The sequence below is a fragment of the Somniosus microcephalus genome, chromosome 2, assembly GCF_052327205.1.
Source record: "Somniosus microcephalus isolate GS21.2 chromosome 2, FLI_Smic_1.0, whole genome shotgun sequence".
NCBI lineage: Eukaryota > Metazoa > Chordata > Chondrichthyes > Squaliformes > Somniosidae > Somniosus > Somniosus microcephalus.
The window spans coordinates 87,993,097-88,017,148 of NC_140988.1; the positions used below are offsets into that span (position 1 = coordinate 87,993,097).

Genomic DNA, 24,052 nt, shown 5'->3' on the forward strand with positions numbered 1-24,052 from the left:
ATTGCCTGCCATGTTTCCCTACAAAATATCAGTGACTACACTTCAAAAGTAACAACAACAACTAGTATTTATAAAGCACCTTTAACGTAGTAAAACGTCCCAAGGTGCTGCACAGGAGTATTTTAAGTCCAAAAAAAATTTGACACCGAGCCACATGATAAATTAGGGCAGGTGACCAAAAGCTTGGTCAAAGAGGTAGGTTTTAAGGAGGGTCTAAAGGAGGAAAGAGAGGTAAGCGAGGCAGAGAGGTTTAGGCAGGGAATTCCAGAGCTTAGGGCCTAGACGGGGCAATGTTACGGAGATGGAAGTAGGCTGTCTTTGTTATGCTGCGGATATGTAGTCGGAAGCTCATTTCAGAGTCAAATGTGACACCAACAAATTGGCTGTAAAGCAATTTGGACATCCTGAGTTTGTAAAAGGCGCTACATAAATGCAACTTCTTTTAAGTTTTTTTAAATCAACTGGTGGGGGGGGGGGGGGGGGAGGGGGGCAGGGAGTACTTTTACCTGAATATGGAAGGAAAATCATTGTAGGGCTTCATTCTGGAGTATTCTTTTAATTGGTATTTTGTAGAAATAGATAGTTAACTAGCAAAGAAAAGTTATCATCTATCTTTGGCTATCACAGATATGTTATGTCAACTTTGTCACTGAAATAAACTGAATATTGTAGTGTTATATCCACTGGCAATCAATTATCACAAAGTTTAGTTATAACAGCTCCTTTCACTGAACGCTCACCTGTTTGATGAAGAATCTTCAGATGAAGAGCTTTCTTCATCTTCACGGACTTCCTCCTCAGCTGCACCAGCTTGTAATGCAACATCAACCTGTGGAAAGTCGCTACTCTGGCCTAACTGTTGGCCTTGTGCGATGTCTGGGTCCTGGCACATCAATTGTGACTTTTCAAATGATAAAGTCTCCAGTTGAGCAGAGACGGACACCTCCATCTTCTGATTATCAGTGACTGAGGGTGCACTGACTAATGCAAGATCACATTTCTCAGAGGTGTTGGCTTCGCCTGGTTTAGCAGCATCCAAATTACCTTTTGCGACAGGTGTTTCCGGAGTTACACAAGACATTACATTACCATTAATTTCACTTGCAGTGCACTGTGGAGAATGAATACCGAGTTCATGCTGAACTTGAGAATCTGTCTGCTTTATCACACCAACTTCAGAGGCTGCCATCAGGGATTCACTTTTACATGCTTGACAGGAAATTTCTGCTGTTGGCAGCTCGTGTTGTTTGGCAGCCAAGTTATTATTGCCTTGTATCGTCAGTAAACTGCTCTCAGAGACCATTCCATTCTCAGCTGTGTCTGTCTGCAGACAGAGTTGAATATCTCTATCTCCTCTTTGATCCGTCATAATTCCTCAAATGTCAAACCTTAAAAAACAAAAAGGATTAAAAGTGCAAACAGGTGTGACACAGCATTATTTACAAGAAGTTTTAAATTAAGCTACACGAAGTCATTATCTTTGGAATCGCAGACATAATTTCAAATAGCCATTATGTTACAAGTTTTACTACCTCATTTTCTTCACAGAAAAATTAAATGCAGTCTTTCAGACTGCGCTATAAATATTCCAAAGCTTAATTATACAAGGATAGAAAGGGGGATTTAGACACCAACCAGAAGCTCTTGATTATTTGGATGTGTATGGTTAAAAGCATTATGGGAAAAAGAATTGATGCAATACTAAATTATATCTCAAAATATTCTGAGTATGTGGTTCAATAAATGAATAATTATTCAACTTCACCAATAGAAACTCACTACACATCAAAAGAACTGATTGCCGTGACCTTTGACATTGAAGGCAATATATTTCATTCAAGACACATCAAAATTGCACATTATTTAAAATAAATATTTCTCATGAAAATCTAGAACTTAAGACATGTTTTAGTTTGTCATGCAACACTGAATTTCATTATGTTTAACTATAAGCAGACTTAATTTTCCACTTAAAATCTTCAATCAGAACAGTTCCTTTCTTGACTTAGTGTCAGCCGTGACTCAGTTGGTAACACTCTCGCCTCTGAGTCAGGGGGTTGTGGGTTCAAGTCCCACTCTACAGACTTGAGCACAAAAATCTAGGCCGACACTCCAGTGCAGTGCTGTTGGATGTGCCGTCTTTCGGATGAGACGTTAAACCGAGGCCCCGTCTGCCCTCTCATGTGGACGTAAAAGATTCTATGGCACTATTTTGAAGGAGAGCAGGGGAGTTATCCCTGGTGTTCTAGCAAATATTTATCCCTGAAGCAACTTCTAAAACAGATTACAGGAAACTTTGTGCTATCCGGCACCGACCTGTTGCCGTTCCCTCAAAACTGCCGGACACTCCAGCTCTATTGTTGAAGCATACGGAGGTTTTCATCTCCGTATCTGACAACAAACACTGTTGCTTAGCAACAGCTTCTAAACAGTCGGCTGCAGCTGCAAGCGTCTTAGCTGAAGCTGTTGCTATAGCTACAGACCTTGCAGTGCCTGACTGCGGAAAAAAAAAGCAATGAAAAGAAACGAAAAGAAAAAAAACGGCTCCTGATTTTTGCCGGTGGCTCGAGCTTGCCGGACATTTAGCCTCCGGATTACACACAGTTTCCTGTATCTGGTCATTATCACATTGCTGTTTGTGGGAGCTTGCTGTGTGCAAATTGGCTGCCGCGTTTCCTACATTACAACAGTGACTACACCTCAAAAAAAAAAATACTTCATTGGCTGTAAAGCACTTTGGGACGTCCGGTGATCGTGAAAGGCACTATATAAATGCAAGTCTTTCTTTTCTACAAGGCGAGCAGTTAAAGCTTTTGAAAGTGACATTAGTGAAACTATTCTATTTAGATTGATAACAACAATCAAAATGAAATATATTTTTCTCAGAAGCTCAAGAAGACACACCATATCAGCAAGCACATTGTCTACATAAATAACTTACACTTCTATCGTATTATCATGTTCTAAGGACCAGCCAAGTTACCATTTTTATGTAAACAATCAGTACAGCCAATTTGAACACAGCAAATGAATGAAACAGCAAATAGTCTGCTCCTGGTATGGTGGTTGAGATTTGGTCAGGGCACCTGAAAAAGTCCCTCCTCCTCTTCTGCAAATAGTGCCGTGGGATCTTTTATACCGCCTGAATGGACAGACAGGGCCTCAATTTAACATTCTGTAGGAGAAATGTTCTAAAAATTGCCTTATATGTGTCCTCAAAATAGATTCATTAGGTCAGACTGAATGTTGGGAAAGGATAGGCCTAATGCTAATTAAACCATGAATGCTTATACAAACAAAGCATTCATTGCCAGGGATAGAAGACAAGCCATCAAGACTGCAGGCCTGGAGATAACTTGTTAAGGGGAACATAAAGTTGTCCTGGCTTATCTGGATCTGTGAGACACCCTTTGTGAGCAGAGACCCAAGAAGCTAGGGCGTAAACGAGGAACCTAGCATATCTAGGTACTGCTGCTACAATGATCTGGAAGTCATCGGGGTACCTACCGACAGCAAAAGGTTAAATTCTCCTAACACATATCACTCAGATTGCTCAACAGATTTGAGGAGGCTCTTTGAAAATTAAGCATATATAAGATGGTGTTTTTGACACAAGTCCTCAGTTCTAGCCCTTTTAGTAATTCTTGTAGTAGAAGTAGGAGTTCTTTGTCTAGTACATGTAGACGGGCGTCTGCATCGGCAACAGACAGAAAGGTTACAGAAGTTACAATTGTATGTCTATACCACCAGATACAAGTGTGTCACTTAGATATAAAATTTTCCTAGAAATCAAGGGAAGTATGATTTAAGCCAGCTAGTCCAGATACCAGGCTGAAAGGTGAATTTAACCAGGAGCAGAGGATCCAGGAGGAACAGATAGGATCGCTACAAACAGAAGTTCATCATTGACATCTTAGAAGGTTAACACCATCCTCGCAGAGGAAGACGAGGCATCTAGTTCATCCACACCAGCTCATAAGGATGAGGTTGGATAAGTTCTGCAAGCATATATACTTGAATCTGTTCAATAGACTCGATTAGGTATTGAAGAAATCTAGTCCTAAATTAATTTCACCAGTTTATAATCAATCTCAGGCACTGATTTCAACTATAAACTTAGCATCAGCAAGCAGTTAATGCTGAACTACTGTAACATAACCAAACTGCCTTTGTAAACTGTTACTTAATTTGTCAATTAACCCCATCTAATTTGCATACTCAGGCCTGGCAATTCCGCTAGGGGCGCAATCAGCAACTTGCGCCTGACACAGCGCTCGTTTTACCAAGGTGAAGATCCGTCCAGGTTTCCATGCAAACTCATTGGCATAAGCCCAAATGTAAAATTTCCAATGAATCAGCGCAATTAAGCAACGTTAGGAGTGGGACAGCCAGGAAATTAGTCATTTGATGATTTCTGCAGCAGAGCAGGGCAGACTTGGTTAGTGGCTTCAACTGACTGCTGATCACTGATCTAATTAATTAATTGATATTTATGTAGCAGAAGGGCAGATCAATTGACCGATTTAATGCTCTTGGTCTTACTTTTTAAACTAATCGCTGCAGCAGCAGTGCAGAAGTCGCTTCAGTTGACTGCTGGTCAGATGATTAACACTGAATTCCATGTGACCATGGCTGCCTGTGGCTTGAGAATCTGGGCGCAATGGAACGACCCTCCCCGAATGAGCGCAATTGGCGGAAACTCGCCTTTCCAACTTGGGGGTGTGGCCAGTTTTGTGGCAGGATACTGCTTCGGGCAAAGGGACTGTTGAACTAGCCTAAATCACCATTGGTCGCCGTGCCTTCATCTGCCTAGGCCCTAAAATTTGGAATTCTCTCGGTAAACCCCCTCCGCCTCTCTCTCCTCCTTTAAGATGCTCCTTAAAACCTACCTCTTTGACCAAGCTTTTGATCCTCTGTCCTAATATCTCATGTGGCTCAGTGTCAAATTTTGTTTGATAACGCTCCTGTGAAGCACCTTGAGGCGTTTTACTACATTTAAAAGGTGCTATAAAAACACAAGTTGTTGTTGTTGTAGTAAAAGATTGCGGATACTCGCAAATCACGGACACTTAAAATTCTGAGATCTTTTGCGCTATTTGATTTGATACTGCCCAGATTAAGCTGTTACCTGGACGGAAACTCCAGGCCTCAAAGTTTAAGTGCTGCTAACTATAATTCCATGGTTAATAAATAATTGTTGGTTCATTGTTTGATAATTGGCAAGAAAGGGCTAATTCATTCACTTTTGCAGATCTTGGTAGGAGGTCGATAGTGTAAACGCTAGTATAATCTGAACTGGTGGATTGGAAACAAAGGTTAGCAGATAAAACAGTAAATGAGCATTGGGAGGCCTTCAAAGAGGAGATATTTTGGGTACAGACTAGACACATTCCCATGGGGGGAAAGGAAGGGCATCCAAAGCTAGAACTCCCTGGATAACTAAAGATATAGAGATGAAAATGAAACAGAAAAAGGAGGCTTACAGTAAATGTCAGTCATAATACAGTAGAAAATCAAGCAGAATACAGAAAGTGCAGAGAACAGGTAAAAGAAAATGAGGGGCAAAGAGAGTTAGGAGAAATGATTAGCAGGCAACATAAAAGGGAACACTAAAGTCTTCTTTAAACATATAAATACTAAAAGGAAAATAAAAAGGGTGGGGCCGATTAGGAACCAAAATGGTGATCATCTTGTGGCAGCAGAGTGCATGGCTGAGGTACTTGAACGAGTACTTTGCATCTGTCTTCACAAAGCAAGAGGATTCTGCCAATGTTACAGTAAAGGAAGTGGTAGTTGAGAAATTGGATAGGATTTTTAAAAAGTGGTGGTACTTAAAAGGTTGGCGGTCAGGTTTGGATGTATCCTAGATTGCTGAGGTAATAAAGGCTCTAGCCACAATCTTTCAATCCTCCTTGGACATGGGAGCAGTGCCAGAGGACTGGAGGATTGCAAATGCTGCACCCCTGTTCAAAAAAAAGAGGGATAAACCCAGCAACTACAGGCCAGTGGGTGATGGGGAAACTATTAGAGACAATATTCTAGGACAAAATTATTTGTCACTTAGAAAAACATGGGTTAATAAATCACAGCCAGCACAGATTTGTTAAAGGCAAATCGTGGCTGATAAATTTGATTGAGTTTTTTGATGAAGTAACGGGGAGGGTTAACGAGCATCATGCAGTTGATATTGTTTATCTGGACTTTCAAAAGGTATTTGATAAAGTACCACATAATTGATTTGTTGGAAAAATTGAAGCTGATAGGGTTAAAGTGGCAATGGTTGCGTAGATATGAAATTGACTAAGAGACAGAAAGCAGAGAGTAGTGATGAACGATTGTTTTTCAGACTGGAGGAAAGTATACAGTGGTGTCCCCCAGAGGTTGGTGTTGGGACCACTGCTCTTTTTAATATATATTAATGACCTGGACTTGGGTATAGAGGGCATAATTTCAAAGTCTGCAGATGACATGAAACTCTGAAAAGTAGTACACAGTGAGAATAGCAACAAACTTCAGCAGGACATAGACTGGTGAAACAGGCAAGACACATAACAGATAAAATTTAACGCAGAGAAGTGTGAAGTTGTGCAATTTGGAATGAAGAATGAGAAGAGGCGATATAAACTAAACGGTACAATTTTAAAGAGGAGGCAGGAACAAAGACATCTGGGGGTTTATATACACATTGTTGGTGGCAGGGTAAGTTGATAAGGCTGTTAAAAAAAAAAACACCAGATGGGTTCCTTGGCTTGAAAAAGAATGGCAGAGAGTACAAAAGTAGGGAAGTACGCTAAACTTTTATAAATCACAGGTTAGATCTTAGCTGGACTATTGTGTCCAATTCTGGGCACCACACTTTAGAAAGGATGTCAAGGCCTTGAAGAAGGTGCAGAGGAGATTTACTAGAATGGTACCAGGGAGGAGACACTTCAGTTATGTGGCGAGACTGGAGAAGCTGTGATTGTTCTCCTTATTAGAAAGTTCAGAGGGGAAATGAAAAAGGAAATAAGAGAGCAAAGAGGGAGTATGAGAACAGACTGGCAGCTAACATAAAAAGGAATCCAAAAGTTTTCTATAGGCACATAAATAGTAAATGGTTAGTAAGAGGAGGGGTGGAGCCGATTAGAGACCAAAATGGAGATCTACACATGGAGGCAGAGGGCATGGTTGAGGTACTAAATGAATACTTTGCATCTGTCTTCACCAAGGAAGAAGATGCTGCCAAAGTCATAGTGAAAGAGGAAGTAATTGAGATGTTGGATGGGATAAAATTTGATGAAGAGGAGCTACTAGAAAGGCTGGCTGTACTTAAAGTAGATAAGTCACCAGGATCGGAGGGGATGCATCCTAGGATGCTGAGGGAAGTAAAGGTGGAAATTGCGGAGGTATTGGCCATAATCTTCCAATCCTCCTTGGATGTGGGTGGTGCCAGAGGACTGGAGAATTGCAAATGTTACTTGTTCAAAAAAGAGTGTAAGGATAAACCCAGCAACTACAGACCAGTCACTTAACCTCGGTGGTGGGAAATCTTTTAGAAACGATAATCCGGGACAAAATTAACAGTCATTTGGACAAGTGTGGATTAATTAAGGGAAGCCAGCACAGATTTGTTAAAGGCAAATCGTGTTTAACTAACTTGATTGAATTTTTTGATAAGATAGAGAGGGTTAATGCGGTTGACGTGGTGTAAATGGATTTCCAAAAGGCGTTTGGTAAGGTGCCACATAATAGGCTAGCCAGCAAAGTTTAAGCCCATGGAATAAAAGGGACAGTGGCAGCATGGATACGAAATTGGCTAAGTGACAGGAAACAGAGAGTAGTGGTGAACGGTTGTTTTTCGGACTAGAGGAAGGTAGACAGTGGTATTCCCCAGGGGTCAGTACTGGGACCACTGCTTTTCTTGATATATATTAATGACTTGGGTGTTCAGGGCACTATTTCAAAATGTGTGGATGACACAAAACTTGGAAGTATAATGAACAGTGAGGAAGATAGGGATAGACTTCAAGGAGGACAGAGACAAGCTGGTGGAATGGGCGGACACGTGGCAGATTAAGTTTAACGCAGAAAAGTGCAAAGTGATACATTTTGGCAGGAAGAACGAGGAGAGGCAATACAAACTAAAGGGGGTGCAGGAACAGAAAGACCTGGGGGTATATGTGCACAAATCATTGAAGGTGGCAGGACAGGTTGAGAAAGCAGTTAAAAAAGCATACGGGATCCTGGGCTTCATAAATAGAGGCATAGAGTACAAAAGCAAGTTATGATGAACCTTTATAAAACACTGGTTCGGCCACAACTGGAATATTGAGTCCAATTCTGGGCACCGCACTTTAGAAAGGATGTGAAGGCTTTAGAGATGGTGCAGAAAAGATTTACAAGAATGGTTCCAGGGATGAGGGACTTCAGTTACATGGATAGACTGGAGAGGCTGGGGTTGAGAAGATTAAGAGATTTGATAGAGGTGTTCATAATCATGAGGGGTCTAGACAGAGTAGACAGAGAGAAACTGTTCCCACTGGAAGAAGGGTCGAGAACCAGAGCACACAGATTCAAGGTGATCAGCAAAAGATCCAAAGGCAACACGAGGAAAATCTTTTTACACAGCGAATGCTTATGATCTAGAACGCACTGCCTGAAAAGGTGGCGGAGGCAGATTCAATTGAAGCATTCAAAAGGAAATTGGATAAGTACCTGAAGGAAAAAAATTTGCAGGGCTGCGGAGAAAGGGCGGGGGAGTGGGACTAGCTGAAGTGCTTTTGCAGAGAGCCGGCACAGGGTCGACGGGCCGAATAGCCTCCTACTGTGCTGTAACAATTCTATGATTCTATGATTACAACAGTGGTTAAACTTCAAAAAGTACTTCATTGGCTGTAAAGCGCTCTCAGATGTCCTGAGGCTGTAAAAGGCACATAAAAATACAAGTTCTTTCTTTAGCAGAGAAGGTTAAGAGGAGTTTAATAGAACTGTTCAAAATTATGACGGGTTTTGGCAAGAGAAGATAGGAAGAAACTGTTTACACTAGCTGGGAGGTCGATAAACAGAGGGCACATATTTAAGATAATTGAAGAACCAGGGGAGATATGGAGAGAATTTATTTTTATGCATCAAGTTATGATCTGGAATGCACTACTGGAAAAGGTGGTGGAAGCAGAGTCAATAGTAACTTTCATAAGGGAATTGAATTATACAATTGCAAAGCAAAAAATTGCAGAGCTATGGGGAAAGAGCAGGGGAGTGGGACTAATTGGACAGCTGTTTCAAAGAACCTGCACAGGCACAATGGGCCGATCACCATCCTGGGTACGTCCTGTTCCACTGGCAGGATAGACCTATCAGAGGTGGGGGACACAGTTGTGTTGTCGGGTGGGAGCGGCCCTGGAATTCCTCAACATTGACTCCGAACCCCATGAAGTCTCATGGCTTTAGCTCAAGCATGGGCAACAAAACCTTTTGCTGATTACTACTCCCGCCCTCCCTCAGCGACTGAATCTGTACTCCTCCACGTTGTAAACCACTTGGAGGAAGCACAGAAGGTAGCAACGGCACAGATATACTCTGGGTGGGAGACTTCAATGTCTATCACCAAGTGATTTGGTAGTACCACCACTGACTGCACTGCCAAATCCTGAAGGATATAGCTGCCTGACTGGGCTTGCAGCATGTGGTAAGATTACCAACACGAGGGAATAACCCACTTGACCTCATCCTTTTTTGTGTCTTCTACTATAAAGACAAATACAAAATATTTGTTAAACATCTCTGCCATTTCTTTATTCACCATTATAATTTCTCCTATCTCAGCCTCTAAGGGACCCACGTTTACTTTCGCTACTCTTCCTTTTTACATACTTGGCGAACATTCAAAAGAAATATTTTATAATTCTCAACGAATATATATTCCATTGAGAAATAAAAGCTCCACGGAAAAAGTGATCCATCCATGGCTAACTAAAGAGGTTAAGGATAGTGTTAGATTAAAGAAGCTTATAATGTTGCCAAGAAGAGTAGTAAGCCTGAGGATTGGGAAGAGTTTTAGAAACCAGCAAAGGATGACCAAAAATTGATAAAAAGGGAGAAAAAAGAATGACAGTAAGACAGTAAGCTAGCAAGATATATGAAAACAGATTGTAAGAGCTGCTACAAGTATGTAAAAAGGAAGAGTAGCGAAAGTAAACATGGAATTTAAATTCAGTCATTAATATCCTGGGGGTCACCACTGACCAGAAACTTAACTGGACCAGCCACATAAATACTGTGGCAACAAGAGCAGGTCAGAGGCTGGGTATTCTGTGACAAGTGTCTCACCTCCTGACTCCCCAAAGCCTTTTCACCATCTACAGGAACCTCTTTGGTATCCAGCACCGACGGTTGATCAAAAATTCCGGATGACGGAGAGGGTTATCTACCGAGGCTATTTTTAACAAAGAAAAATTAAAAAATCAAGAAATGTGCAGTATATCGTAATTGGGTACTCACCTACAGAATGTTGTGTTGAATGGATGGTGGAAGATGCTTGATTAAGTACAGTACTGCCAGTTGAGGGCAATGCAATGACTACCAGCAGCGTGGGAGACACACAGTACCCCTGTAAAATGGTGGATCAGAAGAGACTACCGGCAGCGCGGGAGAGTCAAACTCTTGTTACAGGGGTATTGAGGTGTTCAGACTTCCGACAGCGCCAAGAAGACGAGTAGTGGCAGTTTGGAGAACTACCTCCACTGACTAACTTGGCCATCGTGGGAGACTCGGACTCAGACACATTGCCGGTTATTGAGGTGTTGTTTTCGGAGTGAGAACTTTGCCGGTTAATAGAGAATTCTGGATATTTAGGTGCCATTTAAATGAGAGTTTCCTGTACAAGGCACAAATAAGGAGTGTGATGGAATACTCTCCACTTGCCTTGATGAGTGTGTATTGATTTGTATGTGGGTTCAATGACGACACATTCATGAAAGAGATGTCTTTTTATCTAAAGTATGTTCAACTCAGTTAACAGCATTACAGGAGACACCATCTTAGAGATCCATCTAAAACGAAACCAAAACTAAACTGCTTGTCTCTCACATGCCCTCTGCTGGTCAGGCATAAATAATCAATCAATCAGGCAAATATGCTGGTAAGGCATAAATAATCAAACAGGCAAATACCATCACTATTTGCTGATATCATTACATCTCCCTTTCTTAAAACAAAAGTATTTTACTTTTATGTTTTCTTTGTATTACTCTGCATTTTAACTGTAACATTAATGAACTTACATGATCATTATCAAGGTTTTTTAACCTTGTTTTGTGTGTTCACATGAAATATGTAAATACACTAGAACTTGAAGAAAGAATAAGATAACATTACTTCCTTCTATAACAAGAGTCCTTAAATTTGCTCAATGAGTCTCTCAGGAGGCTTCACGTGTCTTGAGGATTTTCTGATTGATTGTCCTTGAATCTGAGTTGTTGCCTCAGATGATGGTTTCTCAGCTGTGTGATCAGGTTGTTCAACAGTATCAGTCTTTTGACTTGCTGTGGCTGGTCCCATGAGAAGATCCCGACGATTTCTTCGCAGAACAGCACCCTCATCTGTCTGAATGGTGTATGATCTTGGTTGAACTTCACTCAGGACAGTTCCCTTCGGAGTCCATATGTTTGTTTTGTCTTTGAACCTTACTTGGTCACCAGTGTGGAGTTCAGGTAGGTTTTGTGTTCCACTGTCATAGTAGTACTTTTGCTTTTCTTTCTGTTGTTCTTTGAACTTCCTCACTTTCTCCCCCTCTTGTTTTCAGGAGGTTCTCCGGGATGGGTAGGTTTGACCTTAGCAGACGTCCCATAAGGAGTTGGGCTGGTGACATACCACACTCGAGCGGCGTTGTGCGGTATACAAGCATGCTCTGGTAGAAGTCAGTTCCACTGTCTTTTGCCTTGTACATCAGTCTTTTCACTGTCTGGACCGATTTTTCCACTAGTCCATTGGACTGTGGAAAGTGAGGACTTGACGTTGTGTGGACAAAGTCCCACTCTTTGGCAAAGTGTCGGAAACTTGCATTGTAAAACTGGGGTCCGTTGTCTGTGAAGACCTCGCTTGCCACACCATGTTTGGAGAATATGGCTCTCGTACATGTTATCACAGCATCTGCAGTGGTGGTGTACAGTCTACAAACCTCTGGATACAGGGAGTAATAGTCTGTGACTACAAGATAGTCCTTCCCTTGACATACAAATAGGTCAGCGCCTACCTTCTGGTAAGGTCTGTCTGGCGCTGGGTGTGGCTTTAGTGGTTCTACCGGATTGCTTGCTCGATATTTCAGGCATATTGTGCAGTTTGACACCTCATTTGTCACATCTTGGTTGATTTGTGGCCAGTACATCACCTCTCGTGCTCTTTTCTTACACTTTTCGATTCCCAGATGTCCTCCATGGATCCTTTTTAGCATCTCTTTTCTCAGACTCTTTGGGATAACTATTTTACTTCCTTTGTAGATGATGTCTTCGACCACCGATAGTTCCGCCCTGCAGTTCCAGTACTCTGCCATGTCAGGTGAGCAGTCTTGCTTCATGTTGGGCCATCCATCCAAGATGCTTTTCCTCAGTCGTCTCATTGTTTCATCTTTGTTTGTCTCAGTCTTTATGAGCTCCATTTTTGCATCTGCTATGGGCTGTGCACTTGTGATCATGTCCACGTAGGCGTTCACTTTTTCATCCATTTTGGTGTTTGCGGGCTCACTTGGGTCTACAGCTCTGGACAACGTGTCTGCTGTATACATCAGCTTACCCGGTGTGTACGCAACATTCAGTGTATAGCGTTGCAGCCTGATCATCATTCTTTGTATTCTAAGCGGACAGCTATTTAGTGGCTTTTGGAACAATGCAATCAAGGGCTTATGGTCAGTCTCTACACTGATTGCTTGTCCTGCCACAAACTGGTGAAATCTTTCACAGGCGTATGTGATGCTGAGCAGCTCCTTTTCTATTTGAGCATATCGCGTCTCCGCGTCTGTCATCGAGCACGATGCATATGCAATAGGTTGCCAGTAGTCATATTTTTGCAGAAGAACGGCACCGAGTCCACTCTGTGATGCATCTGATATCTTGATGGGTCTCGCTGGGTCATAAAACCTCAGAACTGGTTCCTCTGTGAGCAGTTTCTTTAGATCGCTCCATGACTTCTCATGCTCATGATTCTATTCCAATTCTATGTTCTTTTCAGTTAGTCTTCTCAGTGGCGCCATCTTTTCTGAGAGGTTGGATATGAATTTACCCATGTAGTTGATCATTCCATTAAACCTCTGCACGTCCTTTTTGCATTGTGGCTTTGGCATATTCTCAATGGCGGACACCTTTCTGGGATCTGGTCTGATGCCCTCACTGCTAAGGATATCTCCCACGAATGTCAGTTCTGTCACCCCGAGCTGGCATTTCTCTCTATTCAGCTTCAGGTTTGTTTTCCTTGTTGCTTCCAGCACTTTTTTCAGTCTCTCGTCATGCTCAGTTCTCGTGGTTCCCCATACTATGATGTCATCCATTGATGTATCAACTCCCTCCAGGTGCTCATAGATCATATGGATAGTTTTGTGATACACTTCAGGAGCTGAAGCAATGCCAAATGGACTGTTGAACGTGCACAGTCTTGAACTTGCCTCGTCCAGTTTCATCTGCCAAAATCCTGATGATGCATCTAACTTGCTGAAATACTTTGCATTTGCAAACTGTGACATGATTTCCTCACGTGTAGGAAGCTTGAAGTGCTCTCTCTTTATTGCTCTGTTTAGATCTCTTGGATCCAGGCAAATTCTGAGCTTTCCATTCTTTTTGTCCACAACGACGAGGGAACTCACCCACTCAGTTGGCTCATCTATCTTCTGTATCACGTTCAGGCTTTCCATCCTGTCCAACTCTGCCTTCAGTTGCTTTTGAAGAGCAAATGGAACTTTTCTGCATGGATGTATAACCGTTGGCATACTTTTATCTACTCTGATCGTGTGTTCTCCTGGAAGGCAGCCTAGACCCTAAAATAGGTCGTTGTACTCTTTCATGAGTTCATCATAGACTGTCTCTCCTTCGCTTTCCACAACGAGGACTCTCTATCAGGTTCAGTCTCTCACAGGCTATTAAACCTAGTATGGCTTGCACATCCTTTGGCACCACGATTAATGCTAGCGTGTGCTCTCTGTCCTAGTGTGTCACTTTGACAATGCATTTTCCTTTCACTGGTATATCAGTACCCGAGTATCCTGTCACTTTCACTTTTATTCCATGTATCTTTGGTCTGGGTCTAATTTTCTTAAAATCAGTCTCTGATATCACATTAACTTGTGCTCCAGTATCCAATTTAAATGGAATGTGTGTGTCATTCACTTTTAGTGTCAACATCCAGTCTCTTTTTTCTTTTTTGTTTTCAGACACAACATCTACATAGAACTCCTCTATCTCGCTTTCATCTACTGCATAGACCTTGCTTTGTTGCGCTTGGTTCTTACAGCAACGGGCATAATGGTTGTTTTTGTTGCAACTATTGCATGTTTTACCATATGCTGGACACTTTTTTGGTGTATGCTGTGTACCGCATCGACTACATGACTTTCGATTGCCCCTTTCATTTTTGTTCGCTGGCCACGCCTCTTTTTTCACATTGGCGCTCTTTTTGTTAAACGGTTTGTGTCCGTTCATTCTCACTGCATCCACGTTGCAGCTACTGTCACTGAACAGCTCCTTTGCCTGCGACTTCACAGTCTCTGTAGCCCTACACAGTGCTATGGCTTTTCCCAGGTTTAGATTTTGCTCTCTTAGCAGTCTTAGACCATTACCTGGAATACCACACACCAGTCTGTCTTTTATCAGCGAGTCTGTCAGTCCCCCAAATTCACATTTTGCTTCGGTTTCTCAGTTCAGTCACATACTGATCAATAGTCTCTCCCGTTTTCTGTACACGTGAAAAATCTATGCCTCTCAAACGTCACGTTACGTTTAGGTATGCAGTAGGCCTCAAACTGTTCCATTATTTTATCTAGCTTCATTTTGTCTCCATCAGCAGCGAATGTGAAGTTATTATACACCTCCAGCGCTTCATCACCCACGACATGCAAGAACACTGACGCTTTCATTTTATCACTTTTCTCGTCAGCTCCGATTGCCGCTAAATACAACTCCAAACGTTGTTTGAACCTCCTCCAATTTTCAGCCACATTACCTGTCAACTGAAGCTTCGCCGGTGGGTGTAATCCTACCATTTTTCACTTCGTTAGCTATTCTCCAATGGTAAGTAACGATGTTCTCTTTTGGCTTGTTAATATGTGGAGAGCTGATTTAACTTCAGATTTTTCCTCTTCATCTCTTTCAATCACTTCTGACACCATGTATTGATTTGTATGTGGGTTCAATGACGACACATTCATGAAAGAGATGTCTTTTTATCTAAAGTATGTTCAACTCAGTTAACAGCATTACAGGAGACACCATCTTAGAGATCCATCTAAAACGAAACCAAAACTAAATTGCTTGTCTCTCACATGCCCTCTGCTGGTCAGGCATAAATAATCAATCAGGCAAATATGCTGGTATGGCATAAATAATCAAACAGGCAAATACCATCACTATTTGCTGATATCATTACAGAGTGCAGCTCCAACAACACTCAAGAAGCTCAACACCGTCCAAGACAAAGCAAGCAGCCCGCTTGATTGGCACCCCATCCACCACCTTAAACATTCACTCCCTCCACCAACGGCGTACCGTGGGTGCAGTGTGTGCCATCTACAAGATGCACTGCAGCAACTCGCCAAAGCTTCTTCAGCAGCACCTCCCAAACTCACGACCTCTTCCATCTAGGACAAGGGCAGCAGGCGCATAGGAACACCATCACCTCCAAGTCACACACCATCCCAACTTACAAGTATATCGCTGATCCTTCATCGTTGCTGGGTTAAAATCCTGGAACTCCCTCCCTAACAGCACTGTGGGAATACCATCACCACACAGACTGCAGTGTTTCAAGGCGGCTCACCACCACCTTCTCAAGGGCAATTAAGGATGGACAATAAGTGCTGGCCTTGCCAGTGACGCCCAGATCTCAGGAACTAATTTTAAAAAAAGGGGAATCAGGCAGGAAAGTGGAGTTAAGGTCGAAGATCAGCCATGATCTTATTGAATGGCGGATCAGGCTCGAGGAGCCATTGGGCCTCCTCCTGCTCCTATTTCTTATGTTATGTTCTCACCAGTCTACCTTTCACAGATGAATGTGTCCATGACAGTATTGGTAGGAGTAAATACAGCACAGTCCTTGTGGAGACGAAGTCTCGTCTTCACACTGAGGACAGCCTCTATTGTGTTGTGTGGCGTTACCACCACACTAAATGCGATAGATTAAGAACAGATTAAAAAGATCAAAACTTGTATCCATGAGGCGCTGTAGGCCATCAGCAGCAGCAAAATTGTATTCTACAGGAAACTTTCTGATATCCGGCACTGACGGGACCGAGCTGGTGCCGTACCATCAAAAGTGCTGGACATACCAGCATAATGTTGAAACATACGGAACTGAAAAGCTCCGTGTGAATCAACAAACCCTGTTGCTTAGCAACAGCTTCAAAACAGTCGGCTGCAGCTGCAAGCGTCTCTAGCTGAAGCTGTTGCTATAGCTACAGACCTTGCAGTGCCTGACTGGGAAAAAAAAAGCAACAAGAACTAAAAAAAAAACTTATAGAAAACGGCTCCTGATTTTTGCCGTTAGATCGAGTATTCCGGACATATAGCCACCGGATAAACCAAAGTTTCCTGTACCACAATCTGTAATCACATGGCCCAGCATATCCCTCACTCCTCCATCACCATCAAGCCAGGTGACCAACCCTGATTCACAGATTTAAGATAATTGGCAAAAGAACCAGAGGGGGAGGACAATTTTTTTCCTGCAGTGAACTGTTATGATATGGAATGCGCTATGTGAAAGGGTGGTGGAAGCAGATTCAATAATAACTTTCTAAAGGGAATTGGATAAATACTTGGAAAGGAAAAATCTGCAGGGCTGTGGGGAAAGAAGAGTGGGACTAATTGGATAGCTATTTCAAAGAGCTGGCACAGGTGTAATGGGCTGAATGGCCTACTTCTGTGCTGTAAGATTCTGTGAACTAGTTGATGTGAGACAACATGGCAATCCGTATTTAGGCATCATTTACTCCTAGGGAAGAGATTGGATGGTAAACCCCAGGTGGTTTCTTGATAAGGAATTAAGGTGAAGGGGTTAAGGATTCGTCTGGTGCCCTTGAGGAATATTCTTGTCAGGGTATCTATCCCAGAGTTTTTATAGATTCATTGAAAAGACAATGCAGCGCTCCTCGGTACTGCACTGAAGTGATCATGTCCACAGTCGGGCTTGATTCGACATGCTTCTAATTTAGAGGCAAGAATGCTACCACTGAGCCAAACTGATAGTAAATACAAAATAACAACAGAAAATGCTGGAAAAACTCAGCAAGTCAGGCAACATCCGTGGAGAGAAATTTGAGTTGACGTTTCGGGTTAGACCCTTCTTCAAAACTGGAGAGAAAAGGAACTAGATTGAAGGCAGGGCTGCGATAGTAAATACAAACTGATATACCTGAAGTTAAAATACATATCATTTAAATATAAGGGTCATGTGCTCAGATTTTTATACTAGATATTTTGATGGGTTCAGTGTCACTAGCCACTCCAGTAAGTAGATCCTATGTGTACCTTCTTCTGCGCAATATCTAGCTAAATGATAACAAGACCCAGGGATCAAGCAGACAACCCATACCCTACAGATTGACTACTGGAATGTACCATGTGATTTTCTTCTGAGAAATGGACTGACTGTACACTCTTACCAGACTGAAATTTAGCTTCTGAAGCGACAAGTGGTTTTATTTGCTATCCATGGCCTCGCCCCTCCCTATTGCTGTAACCTTCTCCAGCCCTACAATGAACCACGTCCCCCACCCCGCCAAGGTCTCCGATCTCCTCCAATTCTGACCTCTTGAGCATCCCCGATTTTAATCACTCCACCTTTGGTAACCATGCCTTCAGCTGTCTAGGCCCTAAACGCAAATTCCTTCCTTAAACCTCTCTCCTCCTTCAAGACGCTCCTTAAAACCTACCTCTTGGTTACCTGCCTTAATATCTCATGTTCTTATGTGACTCAGCATCAAATTTTGTTTGATAACACTCCTGTGAAGCGCCTTGGGATGATTTACTACAATAAGGATGCTATATTCATTCATTTGTCTTATGTAAATGGTATAAACAGCGAATCATGTATTTCTTGAAATGATACATAAAATTAAAATGAGCAAATTTGCTTCCTTATAATCATAAGCTTTAAACAGAAGTTTACTTGCGGTAGCTTCAATCTGCCCTAGCCAGCACAAAACTCACGAGCATTCTAGCTAGTGACTCCAAAACTCAAACATTGACAAGACTGCTCATGTGAAGCCCAAAATAATCCCACAATCGGAGACCCCTGGTCATTGAAGCAATGTCTGTGTGCATGTCTCAATGATTTACATAAGAACATAAGTATTAGGAGTAGTAGTAGGCCATACGGTCCCACGAGCCTGCTCCACCATTCAATAAGATCATGGCTGATATTCGACCTCAACTCCACTTTCCTCCCCCCCCCCCCCCCCCCCCCGATCCCCATATCCCTAATTCCCCTAGAGTACAAACATTTATCTATCTCAGCCTTGAAATATACTCAACGACTTGAGAATCCATGGCCCTTTGGGGCAGAGAATTCCAAAGATTCACAACCCTCTGAAGAAATTCCTTCTCATCTCAGTCTTAAATGGCCGACCCCTTATCCTGAGACTATGCCCCCTAGTTCCAGACTTTCCAGCCAGGGAAAACAATCACTCAGCACCAATCCTGTCAATTCCCCTCAGAATCTTACGTTTCAATGAGATCACCTCTCATTCTTCTAAACTCGAGAGTATAGGCTCAATCTACTCCATAAACCAATCAAGCGAATCTTCGTTGCACCACCTCCAAGGCAAGTATATATTTCCTCAGATAAGGAGACCAAAACTGTGCACTGTACTCCAGGTATGGTCTCACCAAAGCCCTGCACAATTGTAGCAAGAATTCCTTACTCTTGTACTCAAACCCCCTTGTAATACAGGCCAACATGCTATTTGCCTTTCTAATTGCTTGCTGTACCTGCATGCTAATTTGGTGCTTCTTGTACAAGGACGCCTAAATCTCTCTGAACACCAACATTTAATAGTTTCTCACCATTTAATAGGTATTCTGTTTTCCTATTCTTCCTACCAAAGTGAATAACCTCACATTACCCCACATTATACGCCATCTGCCACCTTATCCCACATTATACTCCATCTGCCACCTTATCCCACATTATACTCCATTTGCCACCTTATTGCCCACTCACTTAACCTGTCTACATCCCTTTGCAGACGCCTTCTGTCCTCCTCACAGCTTACTTTCCCACCCAGCTTTGTATCGTCAGCAAACTTGGATACATTACACTCGGTCCCTTCATCTAAGTCATTGGCCCGTATTGTCCAATGCCTACAGGTGCGTACGAGCTGTGTACACACCTGTAGGGACATCGGAAATGCCGGTTTCAGGCATGTGAAGCGCATGCGCTGAAAACTGGCACTTCCGATCTGTTAAGAATGCTCTTGACAGATCGCACGCCTGCCCTGGAGATGGGCCTCTGCGGGGGGAAGAGTTCTGCTTTCTGCAGAACCTCCGCCCGCAGAAAACCCTTTGAAATTTTACGCCTGGTAAAAGCAGGCGTAAGGCACTACTCACCAGCATAAAAATTTAAAAAATTAAAGTAATAATTTTTTTTTAAATCACATTATTTAAAAAATACTTTTAAAAAAGGCAAGTTATTTTTAGCCCCGTAAAAAACCTTAGTTTTTTCAAAAAATTAAATTTTTGTTTAAAATATTTAATTTAATGTAATTTTAACTCATTTTTAAAACATGATTTTTTTAAATGTATTTAATGTTTTAGTGTCTTTTTTCAGTGATCCCCATTCATACTTTTGACAGGTCTGTCAAAAGTATGAAGGGGGATTTCCTTCTTTCATTGGCTCACCTGGCCCACGTGATCCCAGGGACACTTGCGAACTACATGTGCCCCTGGGATACGTGGGCCCTGCGCATTTCGACTGTGGAGAGGCCCAGCATCGGAAGTGTCCGGACCTCGGGAGCCCTCAGGTAAGTGCGTAGATTTTTTTCTGATGGGGGCATCCGCACGCAGGAAGCCTATCGGAAATTACGGGCCATTAATATATGGATTGTAAATATCTGAGGCCCATGCACTGATCCTTGTGGTATCCCACTAGTTATAGACAGCCAACCGGAAAATGACCCATTTATCGCTATTCTCTGTTTTCTGTCCGTTAACCAATCCTCTATCCATGGTAATATATTACCCCCAACCCCATGAGTCCTTATCTTGCGTAACAACCTTTTATGTGGTACTTGATCAAATGCTTTTTAGAAATCCAAACATACGACATCCACTGGTTCCCCTTTATCTACCCTGCTAGTTACAACTTCAAAAAACAAATACATTTGTCAAACACGATTTCCCTTTCATAAAACCATGTTGACTCTGCCTAATCATATTGTAGGAATCGATCTGTCCCTAACTGAAGCACTGAAGTCGAGTCAGTTCAATAATTCAACTGAATTTAATCAAACAAGTGAACAAAACAAAAACATGCAGGAGCAACAGCAAACAGGTCTTTTCAGCAGCTTGTTACACGAGGTCTGGGCTTAGAACCTCCCACTCTCTGACGTCATCACGTTTCCCGCCGTTCGGGGCATCACGTGACGTCATCACGTTGTTTCAGGGCTTTTGCAGAAAGCTTATTTACACTCAGCCAACAAACACAGATGCTGTAGCATTGGGTTAAAGACAGTTATGCATTTGTACAGAAGATCATTGGTGGTTTTGCCACATGCGCCCCCCCAGAAGTGTCTTTAATCGCAAAGGTCAATCGCAGAGGAGGTCGGACAATCCTGTCGGAGCGACTCCGATATTCCCGGAGAGGAATGGATGGTGCAGGAGATGAGCTGGGTTGCGGGGCCAACGGGCCAGGCGCGGCGCTCGCGGGCGGTCGGCCACGACGTGGCGGCTGCGCTGCCTCGACCAGCTGCTCGAGATCCACGTGTGCAGCCTTGAGGCAGTCCACGGAAATGTGGTCGGGTTTACCTCCGACATCCACTAGAAAACTCTTGGCGCCCGCCTGCAGTACTCGGAAAGGGCCTGCGTATGGAGGCATGAGAGGACTACGGTGGGCATCCTGTCGGACGAAAACAAATTTAGCCCTCATAAGCTCCAGCGGAACATGTGACGTGGGCAGTCCGTGCTGTGAAGTCGGAATGGGCTGGAAAGAGTGCGCTGCGGCCCAGTGAGCCTCCAGTTGTTCAGCTGCTGACCACAGACGCGTCAGTGCCGGAAGAAAGTCGCCGGGCACCCTGAGCGGCTGGCCATAAACTAGTTCAGCGGCCGATGCCTGCAGGTCCTCTTTAGGCGCTGTGCGCAACCCGAGCATCACCCATGGCAGCTTATCCACCCATGCGGTCCCTTGGAGGGTGGCCCGCAGCGACGCCTTCAAAGAGCGGTGAAAGCGTTCGCATAGCCCGTTGGCCTGCGGATGGTAAGCCGTGGTCCGATGGAGCTTGGTGCCCAGACCTGAAGCCACGGCGTTCCACAAAGCAGACGAAAACTGCGGTCCGACGAAATGTCCGATGGAACGCCGAAACGAGCAACCCAGGATGAAAGAAAAGCTCGGGCGACATCCGTGGAGGTGGTGGACGTTAAAGGAATGGCCTCCGGCCACCTGGTGGTACGGTCGACGATTGCCAGCAGATGCGTAAACCCTTGTGACGGCGGTAGTGGGCCCACGAGGTCGACATGAACGTGATCGAATCGCCGCTCCGGTACCTCGAAAACGACGACAGGAGCTTGGACGTGGCGCTGTACCTTCGCCCTCTGGCACACAACGCAGGTCTTGGCCCAATCACGCACATCTTTTCTCATTCCCCTCCAGACGAATTTGGACGTTAATAATTTCTGTGAAGCCCGCATGCCCGGGTGTGCAAGTCCGTGAACGACATCGAATACTTTCCTGCGCCAGGACAACGGAACGATCGGGCGTGGGTCTCCCAGGGAGACGTCGCAGAGCAAGGAGGTGCCGGCCGAATGGAAAGGCACATCTGCTGGCTGCAGGCAGGACGAATCAGAGTGGAAAGCTTGCGTTTCCGGGTCAGTCGCTTGGTCAGCTGCCATGAGCAAATAATCGAGCCCCAGTTAGACGGCTGCACATGAGAGGCAGTCGGCAACCACGTTGTCCTTCCCAGCCACGTGCCGGATGTCGGTGGTAAACTCAGAAATGAAGGCGAGTTGTCGTTGCTGCCAGGCTGACCATGGCTCAGTCGTCTTGGCCATGGCAAACGTCAGGGGCTTGTGATCGACAAACGCGGTGAATTGGTGTCCTTCCAATAAAAAGCGAAAGTGGCGGATGGCCAGGAACAATGCCAACAGCTCCCGGTCGAACGTGCTATAGCTACAGTCGTTACTACGCAGCTGGCGACTAAAAAACGCCAGCGGTTGCCATGTCCCATCGACCCATTGCTCTTGCACGGCGGCGTAGTCCGACACATCCGTCGTGAGCGCGATGGTGGTGCCAGGCAGCGGGTGCGCCAACATGGTCGCGTTCGCGAGGGCCTCCTTCGTGTCCCCAAAAGCGCAGTCCATCTCCGGCGTCCAAGACACAGGTTCTTTCCCCGGCTTCCCTCGGAGTGCCTCATAGAGTGGCCGCATGAGCTGTGCGGCCCAGGGGACAAATCGATGGTAAAAATTTACCATGCCGAGGAATTCTTGGAGCGCTTTGACGGATTGTGGCCGTGGAAACGCAACGATGGCTGCCACTTTCGCCCAGAGTGGCAGTGCCCCTTCTGCCGTGATGCGGTGGCCCAGAAAATCGATCTGCCTCAGTCCAAATTGACACTTGTGTGGATTAATTATAAGGCCATGCTCCTGGAGGCGGCGGAAAAGAATGCGCAGGTGTCGTAGATGCTCCTCCTTTGAAGCGCTGGCGACGAGGATGTCATCAAGGTACACGAAAAGGAATTTGAGGTCCCGTAGCACCGAATCCATGAGGCGTTGGAACGCCTGCGCCGCATTTTTGAGACCGAAAGGCATTCGTAAGAATTCGAAAAGTCCAAACGGGGTAATGACCGCCGTCTTCTGGACGTCCTGGGGGTGGACAGGCACCTGGTGGTACCCCCGGACGAGGTCGATCTTGGAAAAAAACGAATTGCCTGCTAAATGAGCGGAAAAATCCTGGATGTACGGTATCGGGTACCGGTCCGGAGTCGTGACCTCATTGAGGCGCCGATAATCACCGCAGGGCCGCCACCCACCGCCTGGCTTTGGCACGATATGCAGTGGAGACGACCAGGGACTATTGGACCGGCGAACGATGCCCAACCGATCCATGGTAGCGAATTCCACCTTCACGGCCTCGAGTTTACTGGCATCCAAACGTCGAGCACGGGCATAAGCCGGGGGGGCCAGTCGTCGCGATGTGGTGCTCAACACCATGTTTGGCGGTCGTCACCGAGAAGGTGGGTCGAGTGAGCTCCGGAAATTCCTTGAGCAGGCGGGTGAAGTCGTCGGGTGTCAACTCGGCGCAGGCGAGCGCGGGGGCCGCGCCGGAGCCCCGAAAACAGGGGATGGGGGCCCATGAGGCGGCGTGAATCAGGCAGCGATTACATACGTCGACCAGTAGGTTATTAGCACAGAAAAAGTCAGCGCCGAGGATTGCTAGTGGTTTTTTGGCGGTTATAAACTCCCAGTGGAAGAGTTGCCCGCCGAGACACAACCGGATTCGCCGCATCCCAAACGTACGGATAGCGCTGCCATTGGCGGCCTGGAGTGGAGTACCACGCCTCCCGGACCCGACGTCGAGGGGCAAAGAGGGGAGGATGCTGCAGTGGGCGCCCGTGTCACACAAGAACCGCTGGCCCAAAATGGAGTCGGTGATATACAACAATTTC

The 24,052-nt window shown here is 44.5% G+C and overlaps 1 protein-coding gene across 5 annotated transcripts in view; it reads right to left on the reverse strand.

Moving 5' to 3' along the window:
- Window positions 1–24,052, reverse strand: part of naf1 (nuclear assembly factor 1 homolog (S. cerevisiae)) — a 296,506-nt gene that overhangs the window by 261,959 nt on the left and 10,495 nt on the right. For 4 of the 5 annotated variants that reach the window (XM_086010894.1, XM_086010899.1, XM_086010909.1 and 1 more), the window contains one exon: window positions 741–1,388. In XM_086010894.1, the coding sequence (XP_085867020.1) occupies window positions 741–1,369 (629 nt within the window). In that variant the 5' untranslated portion in view covers window positions 1,370–1,388. Of the gene's footprint in view, window positions 1–740; window positions 1,389–10,308; window positions 10,415–24,052 lie in introns of all 5 variants that reach the window. The other variant, XM_086010902.1, reaches the window with a different exon arrangement.